We start from the raw sequence: 24,516 nt of genomic DNA, 5'->3' as shown, positions 1-24,516 counted from the left end.
TTCTGGCAAATTTTGATCAAAAATTCAAATTTAAGTAAGAATTAATTGACTACAAGCTGGAAAGCACAATGTAGAAAAATAGTACTGGTACAAGAGAAAAGACAAACTGCACAACCTAATGAAGTTAATGTTCAATAAACTGTGTGTTCAACTAAGTGAGAGACTTTTATCTTCATTGTAGTTGTCTTAAAAATGTACTTAAAATTCTGAAAGCAAATTACAGAGTCATAGAGCGCTACAACAGAGACATAGGCCCTTTGATCCATCTAGTCTGTGCTGAATTGTGATTGTCCCTGGTCCTGGACTCACTATACCACTCCCATTCTTGCACTTAACCCAACTTCTCTTAAATGCTGCAAGCAAACCTATATCCATCACATCCCGTGGCACCTCATTCCACACTTGCACTGCCCTCTGGGTGAAGACGGTCCCCTTAAACATTTCACCTTTCACCCTTAACCCATGACTTCAAGTTGGCATCTCACCCAACCTCACTGGAAAACCTGTTTGCATTAACCTTAACTATACTTCTCTTAATTTTGTATAACTCTTATTAACTTTCCCCTCATTTTCCTACGCTCCTGTGAATAAAGTCCCAACTTACTCAAACTACCCCTATAACTCGGGTTCTCAAATCCTGCCAACATCCTTATAAACTTTCTCGTCCTCTTTCAATCTTTTTGATATATTTCCTGTAGGTAGGTGACCAGAACTGCACAAAGTACAATACTCCAAATTTGGCTTCACCAACTTCCAACATAATATCCCAACTCCTGTTGTCATCACTCTGATTTATGATGGCCAATATGCCAAGAGCTCTCGTCACAACCCCATCTCTCTGTGACTCTACTTCCACGAAATTATGGATCTGCATTCCCAGATTCCTTTGTTCTACTGCACTGCTCAGTGCTCGGACTTTCACTGTGTAAGCCTACCATGGCCCGTCCTCCCAAACTGCCAACACCTCACACTTGTCTGCATTTAATTCCAGCCATTTTTCCATCTGGTCCACAAACCGCTGCAAGTTTTGATAGGCTTCTCGCTATACACTAAGCCCCTAATTTTGGTATCGTCCGCAAATTTGCTGATCCAGTTTATTACATCATCATCCAAAACATTAATATAGATGACAAACAACAATGGAACCAGCACCAAACCCTATGGAACTACTCGTCACAGGCCTCCAGTCAGAATGGCAACTGTCTACTGCCACTTTCTGGCTTCTCCTAATAAGTCAATGTTGAATCCAATTTGCTACCTTATCATTAATGCCAAGTGATGAACATTCTGGACTAGCCTGCATGTGGGAACTTGTCAAAGGCCTAGCAGAAGTCCATGTACAGGTGATCCCTGTTTTTCGAACATTCGCTTTACGACACCTCGCTGTTCCAAAAGATCTACATTAGCTACCTGTTTTCACTAACAGGTGTTTTCACTGTTATGAGAAAAGGCAGCGCGTGCACCGATCAGCCAAGCTCCTCCCCCCGACTGCATTCTAGCCGGCATTGCTTAAACACGTGCCTGTGAGCATCTGCGCTTTATGTCGATTTATTTTGTGCATCTGTTAGCAAGATGAGTTCTAAGGTATTGGAAAAGCTTAAAAGAGTGCGTAAGGGTGTTACATTTAGCGTAAAACTAGACATAATTAAGCGTTTCGAACGTGGTGAACAAAGTAAGGACATAGTGAGTTTGGCTAAGGGCTTGTGGAAGTTGATGAAGATGATGTTGAAGAGGTTTTGGCATCCCATGACCAAGAACTGACAGATGAAGAGCTGATGAAAGGATAACAATTGAAACCAAACACAGTAGCGAACGGCCTGGAAGCAAAGTCGTCCAGGAACTGAACGTGAGGAAATTGTGTGAGATTTTCACTGCAATTGACAACGCTGCAATGATTGCAGAAAAGTATGACTTTAATTTTGAAAGGGTATGTAGGTTTAGGGCATATTTGCAGGATGGTTTGAGTGCTTACAGAGAACTATATGATAGAAAAATGCTCCAGGCTAAGCAGTCAAGCATCCTGTTGTTTTTCAAGCCTTCCACATCAGCCACAGCAGACGACGAACTTCGATCTTCGACATTGAGTCAGGCAGACATAGAAGAAGGTGACCTGCCTGCCCTGATGGAAACGATGATGAGATGACACCCCAGTCTCCTCTACCTCCCACCACCCCAACCAACCCTCAGCCTAACACACCATCATCAGTGTGCTCGCTGTCTTCCCGATTCCAGTAAGTGAAACTACACTGTACATACATTATTTCTACGTAATATAGGTTGTGTATTTTTATGTGCTATTTGGTAGCTTCATAGCTTAAATGTTACTGGAAAGAGTGTTTCTATCGGGAGTGCTGCCGAGAGCACTTGCGTGAGATTTTCGCTGCGGTGGATAGTGCTGCAATAATTGCAGAAAAGTATTCCTACTTTATATAGGCTGTGTATTTATCAGATCATTCCTGCTTTTACTATACATTACTGTTATTTTAGGTTTTATGTGTTAATTGGCATGATTTGGCAGGTTATTTTTTGAGTCTGTGAGTGCTCACAAATTTTTCCCATATAAATAAATGGTAATTGTTTCTTCACTTTACGACATTCTGGTTTACGAACCATTTCATAGGAACAGTCTACCTTCGAATAGCAGGGAAACTTGTAGACAATGTCCACTGCATTTCCTTCATTAGCTTTCCTGGTGATCTCCTAAAGAAACTCTATGATTATTTGGACACGACCCAAGGCGCATTGACTATCCCTCATCAGGGTCTGTCTATCCAAATATTTATAGTATCCTATTCTTTAGAATACCTTCCAATACTTTATCCATGACTGACATCAGGCTCGCCAGAATTATTGTTACAGTCTTTCTTGACAAACTGAACAACATTAGCTATCCTCCACTCCTCTGGCACCTCACCTGTAGCTAACATTTTAACAACTTCACCAACATCCCTGAACTAACCTCCTACAAGGACTGAGGGAACACCTAGGCAGGCCCTAGGTATTTATCTACCCTAATTTGCCTCATGATGCAAGCACAATACACATACAAGCACTTTTCAAATGTGGGAAGGACTTCTCATTCTACCAACATTTCCGAACTCCTGCTACCCTCTGGGTGTAATCTAGATATGGTCTATAACTTCACTACTGTTTTGCCTCAGTTCTATATACGCTGTGTCTATTTCCCAAGTAAAAACAGATGAAAAAATCTAGTTACAATTTGCCCCATCACTTGCGGCTCCATGCATAGATGACTACATTGATCTTCAAGTAAACCAACTTTGTCCCGTTATCATTTTGTTCTTAACATATCTGCAGAAGCCCTTCACCTTGTCTGTCAGAGCAACCTATCTTCTAGCCCTCCTGATTTCCCTCAAGTGTTCTCTTGTATTTTTATACTCAAGCACCTCATTTGTTCATTACCTCCTATACACCTGGCATGCATTACCTTCCTGCTAACCAGAGCATCAATATGCCATGAAAACCAAAGTTTACTAAACCTGCTATCCTTGTCTTTTTATTCTAAGAGTACAAACTCTATATTCTCAATATTTCACTTCTGAAGGCCTCCCATTTACCAAGCATTCCTTTGCCAGAAAACAACCTATCCCAATTCACATCTGCCAGATCCTTTCTGATGCCATCAAAATTCATCTTTCTCTAATTTAGAATCTCAACCCGAGGACCAATTCTATCTTCCATGATAATCTTTCAACTAATCAATTATCACAATATACAAAATGTTTTTCTAGACACACTTCTGTCACCTGTCCTGTCTTGTTTATATATACACACACATATACACAGGTGGCCCGTTTTTTGAATGCTTTACAACAGCTCGCTGTTAAGAAAGACCTACATTAGTACCTGCTTTCGCTAACCAAAGAGGATTTTCACTTTTATAATAAAGATGTCCGCTCTACACGTGTGTTTACCCCGAGAGAGACTACCATGACTGTGAAGCCTTGTGCGTGCAGTTGTGTGCGCATGCATGTACGTGCCGATTTTTTTTTCTCTAGATCGATTTTGGCTCGCTGTCTTCACGATTTTGATAAGTGAAACTACACCGTACATACAATATTTCTACTTTATACAAGGCTGTATATTTATCAGATCATTCCTGCTTTTACTATATGTTCATGTTATTTTAGGTTTTATGTGTTATTTGGTTTGATTTAGTAGGTTATTTTTTGGGTCTGGGAATGCTCAAATATTTTTCCCTATAAATTAATGGCAATTGCTTCTTTACGACATTTCAGCCTACAAACAGTTTCATAGGAGCGTTCTATCTTTGGATAGCGGCAGAAGAGTGTGTGTGTATGTGTGTGTGTGTCTGTGTCTGTCACACTCTCACTTCTCTCTCTCTTCCCCCCTCCTCTCTAGCTATGTTGGGTAAATAGTGAGAACTTAAAAGTCATAACCTCAATTTTTTAAAGCAGCTTCAAGATCAATGAATTATGTGACAACGACATCAGAAAAACACAGTTGTATGAACTGTGGTGCTAAGAATTCAAGATAATTAGGATTCGAGGTAAAATAAGAACTCACTGGGAGAGGGCTCAATTATCTCACTGGGAAATAAAAACCGTATGTTTTATGGCTGAAAGCTCAAATGGAGGGATGACAGAGATACATAGAGATAAGATTGCACCATCTGCAAGACTCAATATGGCCTTGGAACTTAAGCCATAGAAACAGAATTAGGCCTGTCGACCCATGGGGTCTGCTCCACCATTCCATCATTGCTAATTTATTATCCCTCTCAATCCCATTCTCCTGCTTTCTCCTTGTAACTGTTGGTGCCTGTCTAATCAAGAACCTATCAACCTCCACTTTAAATATACCTAATGACTTGGCCTCCACATCCACAGATTCCTACCCTCTGGCTAAAGAAATTCATCCTCAGCTATGTTCTAAGTGGATATCCCTCCATTCTGAGGTGGTGCCTTCTGGTCCTAGACTCACCCACTATAGGAAACACCCTCTCCACATTCACTCTATTTAAGCTTTTCAATATCCAGTAAAGTTTCAATGAGATCCTCCCTCTTCTTCAAAACTCCAAGTAGAGGCCCAGAATCATCAACTGCTCCCCAAATGCTGACCCTTTCGTTCTCATGGAACTCCTCTGGACCCTTACCAATACCAGCACATCTTTGCTTAGACAAGGGTTCCCAATTTTTTTGCAATGCACCAAGAGTGATCTGACAAATGCCTTATAAAGCCTCAACATTACATCCTTAGCCTTGCATTCTAGTCCTCTTGAAATAAATGCTGAATTTGCATTTGCCTTCCTTACCAGTAACTCAACTTGCAAGTTAACCTTTAGGAAATCCTGCACAAAGACTCCCAAGTACCTTTACACTATTTAAAAATATTGCCCCGTTTAGAAAATAGTCCATGCCTTTATTCCTTCTACCAAAGTACACGATTGTACATTTCCCTACTCTATATTCCATCTGTCACAATTTATCCCATTCTCCCAATCTAAGTGCTTCTGCAAACCTCCTGTTTCCTCAACGCTGCCTACCTCTATGTATCTCTGTAGTGTCCGCAAACTTGGCCACAAAGCCATCAATTCCACCATCGAAATCACTGACAGAAAACTTGAAAAGAAGTGGTCCCAGCACCACCCCTGCATAAACAGAAAAGGGTCTCCTTATTCCCACCCTTTGCCTCCTGCTCGTCAGCCAATCTTCTATTCATGCTGCTATCTTTCCTGTAATAGTATGGTCTCTTCTCATGTGTGGCATCTTGTCAAAAATCTTCTGAAAATCCATGTACACCACATCCACTGACACTCCTCTGCCTATCCTGCCCATTACTTCCTCAAAAAAATTCCAAAAGACTTATCAGGCAAGATTTCCCCTTAAGGAAGCCATGCTGATTTTGGCCGATTTTATCATGTACCTGCAAATACCCCGAAACCACATTCTTAATAATGGACTCCACCAATACTGAAGTCAGGATAACTGGCCTCCAATTTCCTTTCTTCTGCCTCCCTCCCTACTTAGAGTGGAGTGACACTTGCAATTTTCCAGTCCTTCCAACCATTCCAGAATCTAGTAATTCTTGAAAGGTCATTGCTAATGGCTACACAATCTCTACAGCTACTCCTTTCAGAACCCTGGGGTGCAGTCCATCTGGCCCAGGTGACTTACCCCCATTACTACCTCTCCAGTTTCGTTTTCCAGTGCTCCAATATCCCACTCTCATCTCTCTAACTTTTGATATATTCAAAAAACTTTTGGTATCTTATTTTATATTATTGGCCAGCTTACCTTTATACTTAATCATTACTTTCCTTATAGCTTTTTTTAGTTGCCCTCTGTTGGTTTTTAAAAGCTTCCCAATCCTCTAATTTCCCACTAATTTTTGCTATATATAACACCCTGCTTAAGCTTTCTACAACTATGCTGTAGGTATTTCATTCTAGAAGTTTTCTGTAAAAACACTGTTCTGCTGGTAGAATGTTTTGGTTTTGGCAAAAGATAAGGGGTCGAGTTGTTCAACTTAGGAATGTTGTGTTAGCCAATCAGGATGGTGGAATCAGGAGAAGGTTCTAGAGAGGGCTGGGCAGAGAGGGACCTGTGACAGGTTTGTCGTCTTTTTGCAGGAGATGTGAGAGGGAAAAGATCAAGAAGGATTTGATCTGTCGGTAAGAGGCTATTTCAGGGAGTGATTTGAAAGACAAAGTAGTCCAGGATGGGAAGTTCTATCGATGAATGGTGATGACAATTCAGTGCTGTGAGTAGTGGTATACCCAGCTTTTGGAAGAGATGAGCTCCAACAGTCATGTGCACATTTAGGCTGTTCCAACTACTTTTATCTTTATCCCCTTTCATTTCTTCCTCTAAATAACTGTTTGATAAAGCTGAGATTGGTAAATATACTTTCCTTATAATTTTATGCTGGTGTACGATTTATTGTTTCTTGGCAACTAGTAATTCTGTATGGGTATTTACATAGCATTGCCTCAAATCAAGGTTTTGTCAATCAGAACATCCAAACTTTCCCGTTTGGTTGTACACCAAATCATACTAACTCTAGATGTATATTGTTTATGAAAAGCTGCCTTCTCACTGCTGAATCATGAGACTGTTAGAAGAGTTAGGTATCAAGCCAAGTTTGCAATACGAGCTTGGTGACAAGGCTACATTTTGTCTGATGATTTCATATGCTGTGTGAATCCTTTTGAGAATTGAATAAGTGGTTTGTGTGTTTAAACCCCTGTTTAAACTAATGCTGGGGAAAGTGTTTAAGGGATTAAAGTTTGGTGCAAATCAAAGAGATTATCCACAAATAATGCTTATGTTCTGAGCAGGGTGGATATCTGAAGCCCTGATGAACTGCTAATTATAGAGTGCTAAATTCTGTAAAAGTATTGGAGAAAGTTACACTGGTTGAAAGGTGTTCTGACCAATTGGCTAGTAAGGATATTGTGTTGGTCCAGACTAGCAGTGTTGCCTGATAGGATACAAGCACTTGGAAAAGCATGGCTATGGGTAGTCCATATTTTAGAGAAAGGGGGCATGTAGCTAAGGGTGAAGACTTTAAAGACAAGCTGTTCTCGTTTCTGTGAAGTGAGGAAAAGGAGTTGTCTGATGTGAAAGGTCTAATGGGTACTTCAACAGTTGATGGAAATTTTGAGCTGGCTTCAGCTATTACATCTCGGGCAGATAAATACCATGTTATTATAGGCTGAGAATATTCTCTGGAGTCAAGCCCAGCCCTGAAGGGGAGAAAAAATGAGGCTTGGGTAGAGCAGATATCTCAGTTACTGAATGAGTGGCAGTGGTTAAATAATATGAAAAAACAGAGGCTAGTAGAGAGCTTAAATGGTCAAGGTGCTGAGGTGGTGAGATCCCTAACGGCAGAAAACCCGTTGGTCACATCCATGGATGACAATTGTTAGAAAATGTTTTTGGCATGACGGATAGCCCAACGGAGCTATGATGAGGTTCAGGCACACAAGGGGAGAAACTTAACTGCCTACATTTTCCGGCTGGAGAGACAGCTGCATTGCTTGTGATGAAAAGTGGCTGAAATAATTCAGTTAAGGATGGGGCAAGATGGGGCAAGTAAGGGCGGGCTGTCACGTGACATGATTGCTTTAAGCATGTGAATGTCTCATAAGATGCATTCTTCTCCATGGTTGGTGGAACTGATCAGAGAAGAGGAGGAAAATACAATGAGGGAACAGGAGGCCTGCAGCAGGCCTCCTTAGCTATCAAGCCAAGTTTGCACATGAGCCTGGTGAGAGAGTTACATATATGCCTTCTCTTTTGCTTTTATGCTATAATTGACTTCCCTTGTCAGCCACATTTGCATGATTCTCTCTTTTGAATACTTCTTCTTTGGGATGTATCTATCCAGCACCTTCCAAATTGTCCCAAGAAACTCCAGCCGTTGCTGTTCTGCCATCATCCCTGCCTGTGTCCCATTCCAATCAAATGTAACCACCTCCTGAGTCATACCTCCGTCAGTTCCTTCTTCAACAATATATTCCAAAATCATAGCTCCCCGTCAAAGCACAACATCGTTTAACTTAATAGAATCATAGAAAATCTATGTCACGGAAGAAAATCATTCAGCCCAGCTAGCATACTACATGCTAGCAGTAGAAGGGCTCCTGGTCTACTCCCACTTTCCAATAGGCTCTAAGGTATGGGTCTACATGTCAAACCTTTTCAAATGCACATACAGGCACTTTTTAAAATGCGGGCAGGACTTCTCTCGCTACCAGTATTTCAGAACCTTTACTACCCTGAATGTAAATATTTTCATCACTTGTAATCTAGTTATTTTACATTAAGTCATGTTCCCAGCGCTTCTACCTCTTTGCTAAGCAAAATCTATTTAGTCCTTCATAATCTTAAACAGCTCAATAAAATCACCTCTCAGCCTTTTCTGTTCCAAAGTATATAATCCCAAACAATCCAAACGTTCCCTTGTAGTAAACATGTTTCACTTCTAACAATTTTTTTTTACGTATTTTGTGCATCCTCTCTACAGTAATCACCCTTTTCTGCATTGTGGCAACTAGAATACAAATACTACTAAAATATAGGTTGAAGAAACATTGTATGCAATTCCAGCATAACCAAGAGTTGGTTTGTTGACTGAAACAATTTGTTTCAAATGTTACTAATTAATAAATCACAGAGAAAAATAAAAGCTCATAAGTTCTAGGGTGTGCAAAAATTGTATAATAATGACTCAGTCAATTGCTGCATATACAAGATGGCTGATCAGTTCTTTCAGGGCATGATCACTTTTTAAAAGCTCTTTTGTGTGAAGTACTTAATTGCCGGCAAAGCCTGTGTTTACTGCCCTGTCCCAAAAGTTCATGTCTTACAGGAATTGCTGCAGCTGATATCCTGACAGTTTCTCCCTCACTGCTACAAGCTTGGGTGTTCTTGAAGCTGACATTTTCTGCACCAGTCAGTGCATCAGGCAAATTCTTACACTCACAGCCATATCAATTTCCCAACCTTCTGTCAGCACAAAGCTATTCCAATGACAGGATATTCCAACACTGCCTCTGATTCTACCATTTATCTTCCTGTATCAATACTTTAATGAGGAGGTTGAGTTTTAGAATTGTTTCCACCAGTTTAGGGCCCAAATTTCAGCATAAACCCCAGTGGAAGCTGCCTATTATGCAGGTAACATCCCAAAACCACTTATGCCAGCTTGACACTCACCTAACCCAAATCAGGCTTGCTGTGGCCTTGAAGTGAAACTGTCTGTTTTCGTCATGTGCTATTTTCATAATTATTAGATCATTACACTCATTTTTATTTTACACACATAATAGCCATCAACTTGTGAAGGCACCTCCACATAAAACAAATAGAATTTACGAAGACTAGTGCCCAAAGATTTAAGCTTCCAGTTTATTAATAAAACTGAACCAGGTTAGCAATCCTGAAGAATTATTGAAAGACTTCTTTTTAAATGAGAAAAGAAAAGCCAGGCCTTTATAAGACAACAACTGAGGAGAGTCATGCTATCACAGACAATTCTCCAGCTTGTTTGTACGTCTTGATTTGACCACAGCATCTGCAGTGTACTTTGTGAAACAGGGACTATGTGTTAAAAGTATTCCAATTGCTCTGAATTATTTTGGGATATGCTGGTTATTTCATTTTGTTTAAGAAAACTTGTTCAGAGCGCAACAGATGCCAGTGGTCATAATACCTACAATATTCTATTCAACACTGTGATTCACACACAAATCAGGGTGTGCCTATCACTAATGGGCAAAGGGGAGATGGGAGATTACAGGGTTTGCTTTTCTTCTCAAACAGAAATGATCTAGTCCTACTGACCTTCCGGCGAAAACCAGTGACTGCTGTGAAAGTGCTGCTGACAACAAGGGAAGGACTGTGACAGCTGGAAAGACAGCTGACAGGAGGAAATAGACCCCTAATGGGGTTGTTATGGGCTAGCTACCCATAACAGCAGGCTCCGTCACCTTGTCAGGGCACAAGAGTCACTCTCACTTGGCTACTGAAAATTTAAAGAGAAGTATATTCCTTGAGTCTGTGAAAGCGGGGTCGCAAGAAGACTCTCTGATCGACCTCTTGATAAAAAATTTTGGCATGGACACAACAACGAATCAAGAAAGTGGCAATACTCTCAAGAAACCAGCAGTTGGACACGTTCTTCAGACCTGTAGGTGTGGCTAGACTAAAGTAACATCAACTCGTGGTCTTAAAATTCATCAAGGACGGAAGAAATGCTTGAAAATCTCCAACCCAAGGCCCCGCATTGACCAGATTCTGTTAAGAGGAAGGTCAAATCAGTTGGATGAAACTCAGCGGCAAGGTCCGGAGAGTATCAGCACCCTACGGGATGTGGAAGAAGTTTCAGGCACGAGCAGTAGTCTGGGGGGGTGGGGGGGGGAACGTCACGTGATGACGTAGGATCGAGACGTGGAAATCCAGCTCTCCCATAAAAATCAGTAAATTAATGTTTAAGTGAAGAAAAGTTAGTAAATACTTTCTAAAAGTTACTTATAAACTACTCAGGATTGTTCCAAAATATGTCCCATAAGCAGAAGCAGAAGAAAACTACTACTTTGAATACGGCACAAGTTGGAAAAGAATCGGGGCCCAGCACCACGAAAGAGCTGCGGGCTCAAGTGCATTTTACCTCCGGCGATACAGAACAGGAAGCTGCAGCAACATCAACCGTCTCCAAAGAAAAAGAGCAACAAGAATTGTGCATGCGTGAAGGAAGGGGCATGCGCAAACACGAACAACCTGAACTACAAATCCCAGCTACAATCGGAACTGGAAGTGAAAGTGAATCTGAGGCAGATTCAGATTCTCTGGATAAATCAGACGAAGATGAAGGTAAAAGTTTTTCTGGAGATATCGGAAAAACTTTGGTGCAAATAATGCATGAATTAAAAGCAATAAAAATAGTAAAAAAAGATATTAAAGATATGAAAGATTATGTTTGACAAAATGATGAAAAAACAGGACAAAATGGATAAGAAAATTAAAGACTTGGAAGAAACAACTGGAAACATCGTTGAAAGAATGAATAAAATGGAAGACAATATTTCTGCCTGGACATCAGAAAGAAAACAGTTGTTGAAAAAAGTGGATATGCTTGAAAATTTTAGTAGACAAAATAATATTAAGACTGTTAGACTTAAAGAAGGTATATAGGGAGAGGATCCAATAAATTTTTTTCAAAAATGGATCCCAGAAAATTTGGAAATGGAAGAAGGAACACAGTTAATTGAAATTGAAAGGGCTCACAGAGCATGATCAAAACCCACAATTAATCTTGATAAGATGCTTAAGATATCAAAATAAAGAAAAGCTCCTGAAGGCGGCTACCTAACGTGCCAGAAAGAGAAATGGGCCATTGATGATAGAAGGGAAAACAGTTCTTTTCTATCCTGATATAAGTTATGACCTTTTGAAGAGAAAGAAGGAATTTAACCCAGCGAAAAAAGTTTTATGGGAAAAGGGTTATAAATTTATATTGCATCACCGGCAACCCTGATAATTTTTTGGATGACAGAAAAAGATTTTTTACTAATTATCGGGATGTGGAAGAGCTTGCACAAAAACTTCCAAATATTCGCTAACCACAGCCAAAGATTTAAAAGTGAAACGGATTAAAGATGAAGACAGGGACACTGAATGGAACTGATGGACGTGTAAGGACAAAAGAATATTTAAACATATTCTTAATTATATGATACGGGGGAGAAAGGTAAAAATTTGAGAAATATTAATTGAGAGTAGTGACATTTTTCTTCTTCTTGTATATATACTTTTTTATGTTACGGGGAGCTGGGGGAACTTTGGATCGATTGCTACGGGATTCACGTGTGTAATCATGGCGATCGCCATGACCCGTACAACGGTGGGGGGTAATGTTGTGGTTTTTTTTATCCACAACATTAATAGGGGGTATTTTGTTACTTTTTTCTTTATAGTCTATTTTTCTTCTATCTTTCTTTCTTTGCCTGGATGATCGGGGGGTGGGGGGAGACACATAGCAACACGGAGAATTTTTAAAAGATTCCCCAAGGTACTACGAATAATGACTAATTTACTGAATTTTTAAAGTTTTAACGTTAATGAGCTTAATGGACCGGTGAAAAGAAAAAGAACTTTTACATTAAGAAAATGAAAATAGATATAGCTTTTTTACAAGAAACACACTTAACAGAGATAGAACTTCAGAAATTAAAAAGAGATTGGGTCGGAAAGGTTATTCCAGCCTCATTTAATTCAAAGGCGAGGGGAGTTGCAATTTTGGTTAATAAAATTTTACCAATTAAAATACAAAATGTATTACTTGATTCGGCAGGGAGATATGTAATTATTCATTGTCAAATTTTTTCAGAACTATAGACTTATGAATATTTATTCACCAAATGAATATGTAAAATTTATATAAGAGACCTTTTTGAATTTGGCTGACGCACATGATAAAATATTAATAGGTGGAGATTTTAACTTTTGTCTAGACCTAGTTTTAGATGGATCAACAAAGTTTGTTACAAAATCAAAAGTAGCAAAATTAACTTTATCATTGATGAAAGATTTAAATTTGATTGATACATGGAGAAGAATTAATCCAAAAGAAAGAGATTATTCATTTTATTCAAATAGACACAAAACTTATTCAAGGATAGATTTTTTTCTATTATCAACGAATATTCAAGACAGAGTGAAAAATATGGAATATAAAGCAAGAATATTGTCAGATCATTCTCCCTTGATAATGATAATGATGGATAAAGAGGAATCAATTTACAGATGGAGATTTAATTCAATATTATTAAAACGTCAAGATTTTTGTGATTTTATGAAAAAGCAGATTCTGTTTTTTTTAAGATACAAATTCACATTCAGTTGATGATAAATTTATATTGTGGGAAGCAATGAAGGCATATTTGAGAGGCCAGATAATAAGTTACACTTCCAAAATTAAGAAGGAATATATGGTAGAAATAGATCAATTGGAAAAAGAGATTACAAAATTAGAAAAAGAATCTCAGAGATATATGACAGAAGAAAAACAAAGACAACTTGTTAACAAGAAGTTACAATATAATACACTTCAGACATATCAAACAGAAAAAGCAATAATGAGAACTAAACAAAGATATTATGAACTAGGTGAGAGATCACACAAGATTCTTGCTTGGTAGTTAAAAACAGAACAGGCTTCCAAAACAATAAATGCAATTAGAACGAGTGCAAGTAAAATTACTTATAAACCTTTAGAAATTAATGAAACTTTTAAGAATTTTTATTCTGAGCTGTATCAATCAGAATCACTAAATGATAATGTCGAGATAGAAATTTTTTTTATCACAAATAACTCTTCCAAAATTGGATTCGGAAGAACAGAAGGGATTAGATTTACCTATTACATTAAAAGAGGTCGAAGAAGCTCTAGGATCACTTCAGAGTAATAAATCCCCAGGAGAAGATGGTTTTCGGCCCGAATTTTACAAAAAATTTAAAGATTTACTAATTCCTCCTTTTATGGAGTTAATACACCAAGCGGAAAGAACGCATAAACTTCCAGAATCATTTTCGACAGCTATTTTAATAGTATTGCCAAATAAAGATAGAGATCTTTTAAAGCCCATGTCATATAAACCTATTTCTTTGTTAAACACCAATTATAAAATAGTAGCAAAAATTTTATCTAGTACATTATCTAAATACTTACCAAAATTAATACATATGTATCAAACAGGATTTATCAAAAATAGACGATCGGCAGATAATGTAACCCGGTTACTTAGTATAATTCATTTGGCACAAAAGAGGGAGGAAATGAGTGTGGCAGTTGCTTTAGATGCAGAAAAAGCATTTGATAGATTGGAATGGGATTTTTTATTTAAGGTATTGGAAAAATATGGATTAGGAGTATCCTTTATAAAATGGATTAAAACTTTAAATACTAATCCCAAGTAGTGGCAAATGGTCAAATTTCAACATCATTTCAGTTAACAAGATCAACTAGACAAGGTTGTCCATCATCACCTGCTTTATTTGTGTTGGCGATAGAACCATTAGCTGAATTAATTAGAACGGACTCAGATATTAAGGGTTTCAGAGATAACCAGGAGGAATCCAAGATTAACTTATTTGCTGACGATGTTCTGCTTTATTTAACAAGCCCATTGTATTCGCTACATAAATTATCTTCTAGATTGGAAGAATATGGGAAACAGGCTACAAAATATCAGGCTACAAAATAAATTGGGATAAAAGTGAAATTCTACCTCTTACTAAAGGAGATTATAGTCAATGTCGATTAATAACTCAATTTAGATGGCCGATAAATGGTACAAAATATTTAAGTATAAGAGTTGATAATGATATAAAGAATTTATATAAATTAAATTATTTACCATTATTGAAAAAAATTCAAGAAGATCTTGATAAATGGATGATGTTACCAATAACATTAGTAGGCAGAGTAAATGCTGTAAAAATGAATATATTCCCTAGATTACAATATTTATTCCAAACACTGCCAATACAACTACCGCAGAAGTTTTTTCAAGAGTTAAATAAATGTGTGAAGAAGTTCCTTTGGAAGGGTATGATGTCAAGAATATCGTTGGAAAAATTGACATGGAAATTTGACCTAGGAGGGTTACAACTTCCAAACTTTAAGAATTACTATAAAACAAATCAACTTAGATTTATTGCATCTTTTTTTGATGAAGATAAACCAGCATGGATTAGAATAGAACTAGATTAAATAGGAGAAAATATACCAGAAGATTTTAAATATAAGTGGAAATCTAAATGGATATGGGGAAAGAAAGAATCTCCGATATTAAAACATTTGATTGATTTATGGAATAAGATAAATGTTGACAATGAGATAAGGAAATCTTTATTAGCAAAGAGACCTTTAAATCAAAATAAACTTATTCCTTTTTCAATGGATAACCAACTTTTATACAACTGGTTTCAAAAAGGGATTAGATATATAGGAGACTGTTTTGAAGGAGGTATATTAATGTCATTTGATCAATTAAACAATAAATACAAAATATCAAGCAACACTCTTTTTTTGTTATTTTCAATTAAGGGCTTATTTAAGAGATAAACTGGGTCAAACAATGTTAATGCCGAAACCTAATGAAATAGGAACTTTAATTCAAAAAGGAAAAATTAAAAAAATTATTTCTTGTATGTATAGTTTGATTCAAAAACAGGCAATTAAACAAGGAATTCATAAGTCAAGACAAAAATGGGAAACTGACTTTAATATTAAAATTGAATAAACAAGTTGGTCAAGACTACGTCTTGACAGTATGACAAATACAACAAATGTCCGGCTAAGATTAGTGCAATATAATTTTTTACATCAATTATATATTACACCACAAAAAATAAATAAATTAAACCCAAATTTATCTGATCAATGCTTCCGATGTAATCAAGAAATTGGTACTTTTTTACATTCTACTTGGTCTTGCTTTAAAATTCCACCTTTTTGGACAAATTTAAGAGTTTTACTCGAACAAATTATTGGAACACAACTTCCACATAACCCAATATTATTTTTACTAGGCGATATTGAAGGGATAAAACCAAAACCCAAATTGAATAAATATCAGAAAGAATTCATAAAAATTGCATTGGCAGTAACCAAAAAGGCTATTGCAGTTACTTGGAAATCGGATTCATACTTAAGTATAGATCGTTGGAAGAACAAAATCTTTAGCTGTATTCCACTTGAAAAAATTACTTATAATTTAAGAGATAAATATGAAACACTTCTGAAAATTTGGTGCCCTTATTTACAAAAGATAGGACTAAATATATAGGTGCTCCGAAGATAAAATTACTGGTTATTTGGGGAAATAAATAAATAAATAAATATTATGAACTCCATGGAGCATGTGGGGATCTTCCGATATCTATTTTAAGTTCGGCAAAGTTAGATCAAATATAGTTTTAGGGAAAAAAAAAGTCAATCGAAAATATCAACTCATTTGATTAAATTCGAAAAGATTTGATTAAAGGGTGATTATAGTTAGAAAAGTGAAGAGCGCCTAAAAGGCAGATGTTTACGTCGCCATCTTGAAACTCCACCCCCAGGATCTTCCGATATCCAAGCATTCATTCTTTCTTTCTATAGGGATATGTTCGGGGGGAGGGGTTAAGGGGAGGGGGGAAGGGCTGATTTTCTTTTCTTCTGTAATCATTGAAAACTCAATAAAAAGCAGTAGTCCAAGACAGCCAGGTACATCGCAAAGTGGAGAACATGCAAGGATGTAAGCCGTTGGTGAAACGGCCAAAGTCTAACAGCAAGGAGTAGGAAACCATCAGTGCAGATGTGAGCCTGATCTTAAGTGGCATCAAGGGATCAGCAGAAAAGAAGTTGGAGAAGATGGGCGACCTGACCTACAACTACGGAAAGCAGAAATTTGGAGTGAAGGAAAAAGTCAGCAGGAAAGATTTGTCTCCTCCCCCTAAATCCCGTCATCTCCAGGAAACCCAACAACTTGTTAAAGAACGAAGAGGCCTGAGGAAGTCATGGAAAAAAGCAACAGCTGAGGGAAGGGAGGGCATCAACCTCCTTTAAGCAGACCTAAAACAGATACACTCAAATTTGCGCAAAGCAGAGAATTTAAGGAAACAAGGCAAAAAGAAGGAAAAAACAAGAACAGACTTCTACAAAGATTCCTTTAAATATGCGAAAGTATTTTCACAAAAGAGAAAAGCGGATCCTTGACAGCATCAAGAGAGGTTGAAAGACATCTTAGAACCATCCACACTGATGAGCTAAAGATGAACTGATACTTGTCCCAGCTGACTTTCCACCAATCTCACCCTCACAACATAACCCTCTAAAGCTGTGTGAGGTGAAAGAGGCAGTGAAGAAGGCAAGATCGGCATCAGCGCCAGGCCCTAAAGGTGTTTCGTATTGTGTATACAAGAACGCCTCAGATGTTCTGAAATTTCTTTGGAGAAATATGAGGATTGTGTGGGAAAAGCAAGTGATCCCCAAAGGCCTGGAGAAGAGCAGGGGGGGGGGGGGTGGAATTCTGATCCCCAAAGAAAAGAACTTGTCCATCATCAAACAGTTTTGCCAAATAACTTCTGAACATAGGCAAAATCTTTTTCAGCGTGTTGGCGCAAAGACTTACAAAATATCTGAAACAAAATTATTTCATTGACACATCAATCCAAAAGGCTGGCATAGCAGACTTCTTGGGTTGCCTTGAACATACAGTGTCATATGGAATCAAATCCATATGGCTAAGAAAGGAGGAAAGGATTTGCATGTCTTGTTCCTCAACTTGGCCAACGCCAATGGATCAGTTCCTTATTCCCTACTGTGGACTGCTTTTGAATTTTCAGGTGCCTGCAACAATAACAAATCTGGTAAAACACTACTTTGAGGATATGCAAGTTTGTCTCACAACATCTGACTTCACCACAGCTTGGCAACCACTGGAAGTAGGCATCATGGCTGGATGCACCATCTCCCCATCGGCCTTCACTATGGCAATGGAGCTCATTATCAGAGCCTCAAGGTGGGTTGCGGGAGGAAAACAGCTACAGTTTGGTCAGCGGTTATCACCAACACGAGCCTATGTGGACGATATAACAATACTGACGACAACTGTCCCCTGCACCAAGAGACTTCTGCAAAAGCTTCATCAAAGCATCACATGGGCAAGGATGAAGATCAAGCCCAGCAAGTGCAGAAGCACCTCCATTGTCAAAGGTCAAGTCATGGATCAGATTTCATATAGACGGAACACCTGTCCCAACTGTTTCAGAAATGCCGGTGAAGAGCTTGGGCTAATGGTATGATGCTAAACTAAGGACACCGAGCAGTTTAAGCAACTAAAAAACACTACCATCATGTACATAGCTTGCATCAAGAAGATCTGGCTGCCAGGAAAACTCAAGCTGTGGTGCTTCCAGTTCGGCATACTCCCAAGACTTATGTGGCCTTTAATAGTGTATGAAATCCCTATCAACAAGGTGGAAAAGCTTGAAAGAGTGATCAGCACACATGTGATACAGTGGCTTCCTGTACAGTCCAATTGGACTTGAGCATTGTAGAATGGCAAATTAGGATTACCAATTTGTGGAAGAATTCAAATGCACCAAAGCAAGGTTGGCCATGACCCTCTCTGAATCTGAAGATACTGTTTTTCGAACAGTGGATCCCCATGTGGCAAAGGGGAGGAAGTGGACCCCATCTGAAGCCGTTCAGAGTGCTAGGTCTGCTCTTCACTTCAGGGATGTGGTTGACCAAGTCCAGCTTGGGAGAGCCGGTCTCGGGCTCGTCCCAAAGGCTCTTCAATGGCACAAGGCAACATCAGTGCAGAAGAGATGGCTTGTGGTGGAGGAGGTGAGAAGACAGGAGGAGGCAGAGTGACACGCCAGGGCCGTCTCAATGGCCAAGCAGGGCCAATGGACTAATTGGGAGAGCCTGGAAAAGTGAAAACTCAGCTGGCCTGAGATCTGGGAGATGGAGGGATCTCGGCTAAGTTTTGTCATCAGAGCCACTTAGGACGTCCTACCCACACCCCAGAACCAGTACCTGAACCTGGTGGGGAGAAGACCCCATTTGCTCTCTTTGTCAAGCACCCGGATCACCAAGGCACATTTTTAACAGGATGCACCATGGGGCAGTACACTTGGCAGCATTACCTAGTTCTCAGTCAGCTGGCATCAACCTTGGAACAGAGGTGAATAACCACAAATGCTCTCCCACAAACATTGGCAAGAAATGTTCACTCACATGATTTGTACCAGCAGGCCAACCTCCAGAGCACCAAGTAACAGCAAAAGAGGTAAGCATTCTGCAGGTTGCTCAGGATTGGAAAATGGACATGGACTTGGGAAAACAGCTTGTGTTTCTCCCAGACATTGTGGCTACAACACTCCAGCCAGACATAGTCCTGTGGTCCACAACAGCAAAGCTGGCATATGTTGTGGAATTGACAGTACTATAGGAAGATGGTGTTGAAGAAGCTTATGAGAGGAAAAAGACCAAGTACTCTGAATTGGCAACTGAAGCTGCCCAGAATAGCTGGAAGACCAAGATTTTCCTTGTAGAAGTGGGATGCAGGGGATTTGTGGCTACATCTACGACCAGTCTATTGAATAAGATTGGGGTGAGGGGTTACTCACTCGAACAAGCAATCAAGTCTTTGTCAAATGTAGCAGAAGAAAGCAGTAATTGGATTTGGATTAAAAGGAAAGAGAACAACTGGGCTGCAAGATGAAGACAGGAGGGTATGGGACTGGGGGGGGGGGGGGGGGAAGAGGGGTTCATCTGGGACGCCAGGTAGCACCGTTGAGCCCTATGGCGATGTCGTGGGCTTGTCAACAAAATGTCAAAGAAGGAGGGTGCCCACCTGATGACCCCAATGAAGTACCTACCCTCCTTGTCACCACTCCAAGCCCACTGCCAACATTGAGAGTGCCGACTTATCATAGGGATTGAAACATCAATTCCTATTAGCTCTACTACTTGACTAATAATTGCAAGATCTGAAAAAAATCAGGTACAATTACACATTATTCAATCTGCAAGGGGACCAGTCATAGTAAGTCTCTCAAACAAGGTAATAAAATTAACTCAGTGTACTTTTTAAGATCCATCTCCAGCTGCAATTTTATGCAAAGGTTAATTAAATACAGCTAATAAGTTGGAGGTTCTTTATGTCAGGTGCCATGGCAGAAGGCTAAGCACTCAGTTGTTCCATGCATAGGCAGTGGGAAAAGCAATTTAATTAAAACTATAAATTTTAAAGTCACAGTAAACTCAGAGTGAATAGGGTCATTTGACTTTAATGATTTCATGATAACTGCTACCTGTCCCAGAAAGGGACAGGGAAAACCTGGAGAAGTTGCCATCATCACACATTAACAACGTCCAGCACATTACTTGGACGCCACTTGGGAGAAGAGAGGAATAGAGTGGAAAGAAATCCAAATTTTCCATCCTCTGCCCCTGTGAAGATTCATGCAGAGGGTAGCCTTTTTGCCAGACCAGTTCCCTGTTGCAGGTTGTTCTCTGCTGTTTTGAGTATACATAGCTAACAGAGCTGCAATCTCGCAGTTCTGAAGTTCCAGGTTCAATCCTGACCTCTGGTGCTGTTTGTGTGAAGTCTGCACATTCTCACTGTAAACTAGTCGGTTAATTGGCCACTGTAAATTAATCCTGGTGCAATCCACTGGTAGAATCTGGGGAAGCTAATGAGAATATGGGAAGAATAATGCAGGATTAGCATAAGTGGGCCCTTGATGGTCAGTGTGAATGCTATGGACTGAAAGGCTGAATTCTATGGAGTATGTCTCTGTGATTCTATGCACCCGTGTAGGAACTACAGTGTAATATTATGGAGCAAGCTTGTTACAAGTTAATTTTATACCTTATTTCTGGTGAAGATGGGGAGAAGCAACTCTTTTCTGCCTCAAAACCACAGTCAGACATGGAACCATTATACAGGACCAATCTCAGTGTGAGCTATGACTTTAGTTATCGCTCTACCTCAGCAATTTTATACTAGGCAGCTCAACCACCACCATCTAGATGTCTTTGATGGTTCAAAGCATAAACTTGAAATTAGCAACATGCTCCCCCTTTACCTGGCTGAATATCCCACCCCAAGGGGTTTGCGTTGCGTTTTTCTTGGATCTACGGTAGTTGTATCCCATGGCAATTTCTGATTGGGTCCAAGCTTCTTGTTTCTCCGTCTCTGCTGTGAGTTTGTCTCACCAGTTCCCTCCTCTCTTCTGCTACTTCCACCCATTTTGTTCTTAAATGGGATATCTTTTAGGCCTTGGCACCTTGCCAACACCTGCTCCCAGCTGGGCTCACTCTGAGACAGGACAGCATCTTCATGTGATGTAGAGCTGAATCCCAATAAGTGAAAAAACAGAGCCACTGACACCTGAGCATCTTGTGCAGCATATGTTACCTGACAGAACGAAACAGAAAACAGAAGTATGACATATTTCAAACAGAATTATAAGCTCCTGAGAATATACTCACTCCAGCTAATGAAAAATGGCAGAAATAGGAGATGGCCAACTATAACCAGCTTGATGACATAAATTATGGAACTGATTCAGGATGGAATTGGCCAAGCTCCAATCAGATCTTGCTTAATAGATAGAACATTGGATTGTGAGCCAAATAATTGTGAAACCCAAGTCTTGCTGCAGAATGTTAAACAGAAAATCTAGATCCTCACAACTAAACAGTAACACTCAGATAATCCAACAAGCTTAGGAGTTAGATGATGCTGGACTGGCAGTTTAGACTACTGGATGCAATTTCTATTAACATCCCTACTGACGTTTGTAAATGGAACTTGTGATAATAGATGATATTATAATAAGCTCTCCAGTGAACTCAGTACATTTCAAGGGTATACAGTAACACCCAATCACATTCATGTGAAGCCTGGCGGACGGTCGTATGAGCAGCTGGTGCATACAAGCCCTGGTTATGCAACCACTGACACCAGACAGGCAAACTCAGAAGAGTATTGATAATGATTGGGGTCACCCGTCTTGTAAAGACACTGCCCAGAAGGCCGCAATGGCAAACCGCTTCTGTAGAAAAGATTGCCAAATACAATAATAGTCATGAAAAGACCATGATCACCCATGTCATATGACATGGCACTTAACAAGTGAATGAACAAACAGTAATCAGGGTCCCAGTGAGTTTTGGGGGAGCACAGGAACTGGAGTTCCCCCGAGTTTTGGAGCAGTGCAAGGTACATCATCTAGTGAGCCACATGCTGAACCATTGATTTTTTAAATAGTTAAATTATTGGAGTTTTTCTACACTGTGGAAATCTTGGAAAGGTTAAATCAAGGTCCCAACTTCCATTTATGGCAAATACTAAAGATGCAACAATACTTAAAGCACAGCAATTAAGCTCTTTACATTGTCCCAGCTAATACTTATTCCTCAAATAAACTGTATTAAGTGAAATTGTCACATAACTGTTAAGTGGGAGCTTGCTGTGTTCAAACTGTCTGCTGCATTTCCTGCATGAGACAAAGTACTGGCAATTCAGAATAGTTCATAAGCTGTCAAACAACTTGGAGCTTCTTGAGGTAGTGAAAGTACAAAAGAAATGCAAGGCTTCTTTTTAAATGGCCATTACAGAAATATTCCCCATCTGTTAACACACTTCGCTGAACTCTTCGTTGCAATGGATTGCTTGGGTAAGTGTGGATTTGTCAAAGAATCTTGACTTTTAATTCAAATTAAAGAAAAAAGATACAAAACAAGCATTTTACTTGCTATAATTGTAGTGCCAATCTTAACACTATATTCTGAACATACTCTTTGCATTTATATAGCTCATTTAATGCAATAAAATATTAGGAGTTGCTTCATAGGACATTTACATTAAATAATGGGCAGCTCAAATTACAGAGATTTGCCCAGGTGACTAAAGTGATTCTGAGGAACATCATTAAGGAAGGAAAAGGTGGGAGAAATCTAGAGCACTGGTGACCAGGCATCTGGAGGCAGAGTTATCAAAGGAGAAATAAAATAATTCAATGATGCACAATAGGATATGAAGTATGAGGATGTATAACGATTGGACGATCTGGAGCTCTGGGGATTACAGATAATGAAACTAGAAGTTTGAACATAAGTACAGTTGCAAGAAAAAGTTTGTGAACCCTTTGCAATTACCTAATTTGCTGCATTAATTACTCGAAATGCAGTCTGATCTCATCTAAGACACAATAATAGACTCGATCTGCCTAAACTAATAATGCATAAACAATTGTACTACTTCTTGTCAATACTGAGTACACCATTTAACAATCAAAGTCTAGATTAAAAAAAAGTATGTCAGCCTCTGGAGTAATGCCTTCTACAAACGCTATTTGGAAGCAAGTGCTCCAATCAATGAGATGAGATTGGAGATGTATTGTCGAGGTTCCCTGCCCTGTAAAAAACACACAAAGTCAGGTTATTGACAGAGCCTGCTCTTCTCAAGAAAGATCTATTTATGTGCACCATGCCTTGATCAAAACAACTTTCAGAGGACCTTAGGAGAATTGTAGAGATGCATGAAGCTGGAAAAGATTACAAAAACATTTCTAAAGACCTGAATGTTCATCAGTCCACAGCAAGAGAAACTGTCTACATATGGAGGAAATTCAGTCCTGTTGCTACGCTCCCTAGGATTGGGCATTCTGCAAAAATCTCACCAAAGGCACAACGTGCAATGCTGAAGGAGATGAAAAAGAACATAAGGGTAACAGCAAAAGATGTGCATAGATCTTTAGAACTTGCTAAAGTTTCTGTTCACTATAAGAAAAACACTTAACAAGAATGGTGTTCATGGAAGGACACCATGGAGGAAACCACTGTTCTCCAAAAAATATTGCTGCACATCTCAAGCTTGCTAAAGATCACCTGGATGTGCCACAACATTCTGGGTGAATATTCTGTGAACAGGTAAGACAGAAGTTGAACTTGTTGGCAGAAATGCACTTGCTATGTTTGGAGGAAAAAGGAGACTGCACACTATCACCAAAAACCTCATCACAACTGTGAAGCATGGCATAATGGTTTTAATAGTTCAATAGCTGCCCCAGGGCCTGGACAGTTGCAATTGTTGAGGGAACAATGCGTACAAAATTGTATCAAGGCATTTTATAAGAAACTGTCAGGATAGCAGTCCGTCACTTGAAGCTTTGATGATGCAACAAGACAACAATCTGAAACACAAGAGTAAATCAACAACAGAATGGGTTAAAAAGAAGAAAATTTATGTTTCGGAATAGCCAAGTCAGGATCCAGACCTTAACCCAGTTGAAATGCTGTGGCATGACCTGAAGAAGGCTGCTAATGCAAGGTATCCCAGAAGTACTGATGATCAGAAACAGCTTTGTATGGAGGAATGATCTAAAATTCCTCTTTGCCATTGTACAATTCTGATCTGCAGCTACAGGAAATGGTTGGTAGAGGTTATTGCTGCTACAGGTT

General features: G+C 39.2%; 1 protein-coding gene across 7 annotated transcripts in view; it reads right to left on the bottom strand.

The window, feature by feature from the left end:
• Positions 1-24,516, bottom strand: part of exd2 (exonuclease 3'-5' domain containing 2) — a 72,404-nt gene that overhangs the window by 16,428 nt on the left and 31,460 nt on the right. For all 7 annotated transcript variants that reach the window (XM_059953861.1, XM_059953903.1, XM_059953896.1 and 4 more), the window contains one exon: positions 21,135-21,466. In XM_059953861.1, coding sequence (XP_059809844.1) covers positions 21,135-21,466 — 332 coding nt within the window. The remainder of the gene's footprint in view (positions 1-21,134; positions 21,467-24,516) is intronic.

The sequence above is a fragment of the Hypanus sabinus genome, chromosome 2 (genome assembly GCF_030144855.1).
Source record: "Hypanus sabinus isolate sHypSab1 chromosome 2, sHypSab1.hap1, whole genome shotgun sequence".
NCBI classification, from domain to species: domain Eukaryota; kingdom Metazoa; phylum Chordata; class Chondrichthyes; order Myliobatiformes; family Dasyatidae; genus Hypanus; species Hypanus sabinus.
This window is presented reverse-complemented; position numbering and strand designations above follow the sequence as displayed.